General features: G+C 40.7%; 1 protein-coding gene across 1 annotated transcript; it reads left to right on the forward strand.

Moving 5' to 3' along the window:
* Positions 1 to 202: 202 nt before the first annotated feature.
* Positions 203 to 4,707, forward strand: LOC308120681 (E3 ubiquitin-protein ligase TRIM21-like). The gene is made up of 2 exons (XM_080481440.1): positions 203 to 315; positions 2,445 to 4,707. Exon 2 carries the CDS (start codon positions 2,454 to 2,456, stop codon positions 4,098 to 4,100), a length of 1,647 nt encoding a protein of 548 aa, XP_080337566.1. The 5' UTR covers positions 203 to 315; positions 2,445 to 2,453; the 3' UTR covers positions 4,101 to 4,707.
* Positions 4,708 to 5,267: the final 560 nt, after the last annotated feature.

Consider the following 5,267-nt stretch of genomic DNA (forward strand, 5'->3'; position numbering starts at 1 on the left):
ATTGTACTTTTAAATGACACCACACACCAAAATGAAACTTCACCTTGCCAATCCTGAAATTGAGAACATTTAGTCTCAAACAGTTTCTGATATTTGATATTCAAATATGCTATTGTCCAACTGTATACTTTAGTTTTACTGTAGTTAGACTTTCAGTAAAAGTGGTGGTGGACGAAGAAGAGGACACACGTAACACTGAGGCAGTGAAAGTGAAAGTTAAAGTCAAACTGCAGTTCAGACGCGTCTCCGTGTTTCTGTGAGAAGAAATGTTACCTGAGTTCATCTGTACTTTCACAGACACCGACTCCAACACTGGTGAGTACAGCTGATCAATTTTATACTGACTCTCAGAAAACTGCATGAAGAAGGTGAACAAATGTCCTCTTTGTACAGACATGTCTACTTTTCAAGTCCTTGTCAGGGAGTGTGACAAAAACTTATATTTAAGCTGTGAATACGATTTAACAAAGATGTACAAAATACAGTAAATGAACAATGATGATGTCGTTGATGATCAGTTAAAGAAATTAGATTGAATTTGAGAAATTCTTTCAACAAAGTTTATTCTATCTGGTTTCTACAGCCTGGTAGACATTAAGTGTCACGTGATCGTTGCATTCATCAAGGTTAAAGGACACCCTGAATATGATTGTTGTAAAATCAAACAAGTTTTAGATATAAAACAAGAGCAACCAGAGATTTCTGACCTCCGCCAAGGGAAGACATGGACACAGGGAAATGACACATATTCCACATCCAGATCAACTGCCTTTATTGATTTATGCACTTTGGTGATCCTGTGATTTTTTTTCATAATTTGAAAAAAACACAAGATAAGACAATATATTGCGAAATGAAAATTTTCAATTGGAACGATTACGTTGATCGGGATCACCACCAACATTTAATGGTTCTTCCTTTGATCAAAATGCACCTGTACACTTATTTTCATGAAGATCTTCACAAAATTAGCTGAAAATATTGGCATCATGTGTGAAATCCGATCACTATTAGATCAAAATTCACTCAACCTATTATAAGACTCCCTCATGCTTCCATATCTGAGTTATTTTGTGGAAATATGGGCAAATAATTTTAAACAAAAAAACATTGATCCTCTTCCTGTGGGCTCACCACCCGCAGCAAAGGTTCTTAAGTGGTGCAATGTGATCTGGGTGACAGTGTCTGGGTGACTGTCACCCCCGCGACCCGGAAACGGATAAGCGGGAGAAAATGGATGGACTTTGATCCTATTTTTCTTTGGCCTTAGGAAGAAGGCCATTACACTCATAAATCAAGCTGATTATTAAACTCCAACAAATCCTGTTTGTCATGTCAAAGACCGTAAAAATACTTGATATTGTCCACCTTAATACACTCCCATATTTTTGTGTCAGTTAAAGAAATTAGATTGAATTTAAGAAATTCTTTCCACAAAGTTTATTCTATCTGGTTTCTACAGCCTGGTAAACATAAAATGTCACATGATCGTTGGTTTCATCAAGGTTAAAGGTCACCCTGAATATGATTGTTGTAAAATCAAACAAGTTTTCGATATAAAACAAGAGCTACCAGAGATTTCTGACCTCCGCCAAGGGAAGACATGGACACAGGGAAATGACACATATTCCACATCCAGATCAACTGCCTTCATTAATGTATGCACTTTGGTGATCCTGTGATTTCACTTCATAATTTGAAAAAAATACAAGATAAGACAATATATTGCGAAATGAAAATTTTCAATTGTAATGATTATATTGATCGGGATCACCACCAACATTTTTCTTTTTACTTCAGAAGAAGGCCATTACACTCATAAATCAAGATTATCATTAAACTCCAACAAATCCTGTTTGTCATGTCAAAGACCCTAAAAATACATGATATTGTCAACCTTAATACACTACCATATTTTTGTGTCGAATATACTTAATAGTCCTTCCAAATGTGTTAAATATACTTTGAAATTCAATTCTTCAAATCAGTAATGCTGAAAAGAAATTAGTTGTGGACGAGATGCCATGAGGGGGCGCTGTTCCAAACCTGCAGACGGGACAACAGAATGACACAACTGGTTATTCTGCTTTTGCAGGTCTTGTTCTTGGTGTGATCAGAGGTTTAGTTGGCTGCTGTGTGTGTGGCACACGACAACATTAAAGTTTCCTTTCTAACAGTTTAGGCCGTCAGCAGACTGAGTATGAAGTTACAAAATGACTTCCTTCGCTTCAGTTTGTAGAATTAGTCACACAAGCAAGACAGAGCCACTGCCAAGTAGGATTAACAGCATTGTCTTTGAAAAATGTGGAAATAAAAACAAAGTTCAGTTAAAATGTCGGCAGTAACAGAATAAAAATGAAAACCTTCAGAATGTAAAAACTGTACGATAATTTAAAATAGTAAAACTGAACAATAATGTTTTACTCTCTGTCTTTTGTCCTCAGTGGGTGAAGATGTCTGCTGCCAGCAATCTGCGCTCTGAAGATCAGTTTCTTTGCTCCATCTGTCTGGACGTGTTCACTGATCCAGTCAGCACACCATGTGGACACAACTTCTGCAACCAGTGCATCACTGAGCACTGGAACTCCAAGGTCATATGTGACTGTCCTCTGTGTAAAGAGGTTTTCTACAAGAGACCTCAGCTGAGGGTCAACACGTTCATCTCTGAGGTTGTTGCTCAGTTCAGACATGAAGTTGAACACAAAGCCAGTAGCAGCAGCAGCTCAGAGCAACAAGCTGCCAAACCAGGAGAAGTTCCCTGTGACGTCTGCAGTGGAACCAAAGGGAAGGCCCTCAAGTCCTGCCTGGTGTGCCTGGTCTCCTACTGTCAGACTCACCTGGAGCCTCATCTGACAGTGTCAGGCCTGAAGAAACATCAGCTGATGGAGCCTGTGGAGAACCTGGAAGACAGGATGTGTCCGAAGCACCAGAAACCTCTGGAGCTGTTCTGTAAGAGCGAGCAGACGTGTGTCTGCATGATGTGCACTGTTTTAGAGCACAAGACTCACGAGTTTGTTCCTCTGAGTGAAGAATGTGAAGGAAAGAAGACGGAGCTGAGGAAGACTGAGGCTGAAATGCAGCAGATGATCCAGAAGAAACGAGTGAAGATCAATGAGATCAGAGAGTGTCTGAAGAAGAGTAAAGCTGCTGCAGACAGAGAGAAAGCAGAAGGTGTTGAGGTGTTCACTGCTCTGATGCAGTGTGTTGAGAGAGATCTGAACCAGATGATGAAGAGGATGGAAGAGGAAGAGAAAGCCAGAGAGAAACGGGCTGAAGGTCTCATCAAAGATCTGGAAGAGGAGATCAGTGAGCTGATGAAGAGGAGCTCAGAGGTGGAGCAGCTCTTACACTTTGAAGACCACCTCCACCTCCTCCAAGGCTTCTCCTCCCTGAAAGCTGCTCCACCCACCAAGGACTGGACGGAGGTCAGCGTCCGTCCATCATCATATGAGGGGACTGTGGTGAGAGCTGTGGCTCAGCTGGAGGAGACTCTCAGCAAAGAGATGAAGAATCTGTTTGAGGCTGAGCTGAAGGGGAAGCAGCAGTTTGCAGTGGATGTGACTCTTGATCCTGATACAGCACATCCTAATCTCATCTTGTCTGATGATGGGAAACAAGTGAGTCATGGTGATGAGTGGAAGAAGCTTCCAGACAACCCAGAAAGATTTTCTCGTTATATTATTGTTTTAGGAAAACAAAGTTTCTCTTCAGGTAAATTTTACTTTGAGGTTCAGGTTAAAGGAAAGACTGACTGGAATTTAGGAGTGAGCAAAGAGTCCATCAACAGGAAGGGAAAGTTCACAGTGAGCCCTGATGAAGGTTTCTGGACAATACGGTTGAGAAATGGAAATGAGTACTCAGCTTATGAGAACTCTCCAGTGCGTCTCTCTCTGAGGTTTGTTCCTGAGAAGGTGGGGGTGTTTGTGGATTATGAGGAGGGTCTGGTCTCGTTCTATGATGTAGATGCTGCAGCTCTGATCTACTCCTTCACTGGCTGCTGCTTCACTGACAAACTCCTCCCATTCTTCTGTCCACATCTTAATGATGGTGGTAAAAACTCTGCACCTCTGATCATCTGTCCCGTCAATCAAACTGTCTGATCAGTTTTTATCATTAAACGTCACCAACAATGAATAAAGTGGTGAGAAAGTGACGGATTAACTGTGATTGATGGTGAACAATTCTATGATTTCATTGAGCAGCAGTTTGTATCTACAGAAAGGTTCTGACAGTTTGTACAACACAAGTAAAGATGTGATGAGAAGAGGAAACACTGAGCAGTCAGAGTCGGTATAAACCTGTTTCCTCTGTCTGATTCATGGCAGAGCACCTTCATGGTTGAAGCTCCATCAGGATCTTTTTCATGTGTTTCTAGAGCTTCATGAGCAGGAATCTTTCAGTCTGTGTGTCTTCAAGCTGCAGAGTCACATTGTTAGTTTTTCTCTCCAGCTTCGAGGTTTCTTAAAGGGGAAATTTAATCTTGAGATTTTACAATCAAATGTAACACAATCTGGTGGAAGAAGTACAACAGAGGATCCAAACAGAGAAAACTGTGCAAACTACGTCCTAATCATGGTCATTTATGATGATTGAGCCTGTACAACGTGCTGAATGTTGGAAATGTATTAACCGCTTGATATTATCTGTAATTGTTTATATATTAATGCAATATTTGTGTCTCACATAAACTTTAATAAAATGAAGTGGAAAAAAAACCCCAACTCAGATTCTGTCTTTCTAAATGAGTTTTGGTCACAAACAGCACGGTCCTTTTTATCTTGAGCTCAGACATCACATCACTTTTACCTGTGTACTTCTTGTACTTGTGTCTCACACTAAAGTATTTGTACTCACCAGTATTTGTAGCTGAGAAACTCCAGATGAACACAGTAGAGTGGAGCTCACTCACACACTCAGAGGTTTGTGTGGACTGCAGCTCATAACTGTACAAAGTTCAGCTGCTCTCCTTCTTCTTCTTGTCTTCTTGCTGCGACTGAACCAGAAGAGGAGCTTCGCCTCTTCAACACTCTCCTGATGGTTGATGTTATCCTGACATCTACTGGTCACAGAGAGGAACTACAATACTTCAATGATCGTCAACAGACACAAGTCGTTTCCGGGTTCCAGTTACAAAGTTGCAGCGAACAACACAACCTGAGATGTGATTCTCCTCGAGGCGTCTGTCTTTTACAGAATAATATTGACATTAAATGGAGTCAAAACCGTGTCAATAGTGTAATAAATGTTACAGTTAATTTGAGTGCGGC

This window comes from Lipophrys pholis (assembly GCF_963383615.2).
Source record: "Lipophrys pholis genome assembly, chromosome: 15".
NCBI classification, from domain to species: Eukaryota; Metazoa; Chordata; class Actinopteri; order Blenniiformes; family Blenniidae; genus Lipophrys; species Lipophrys pholis.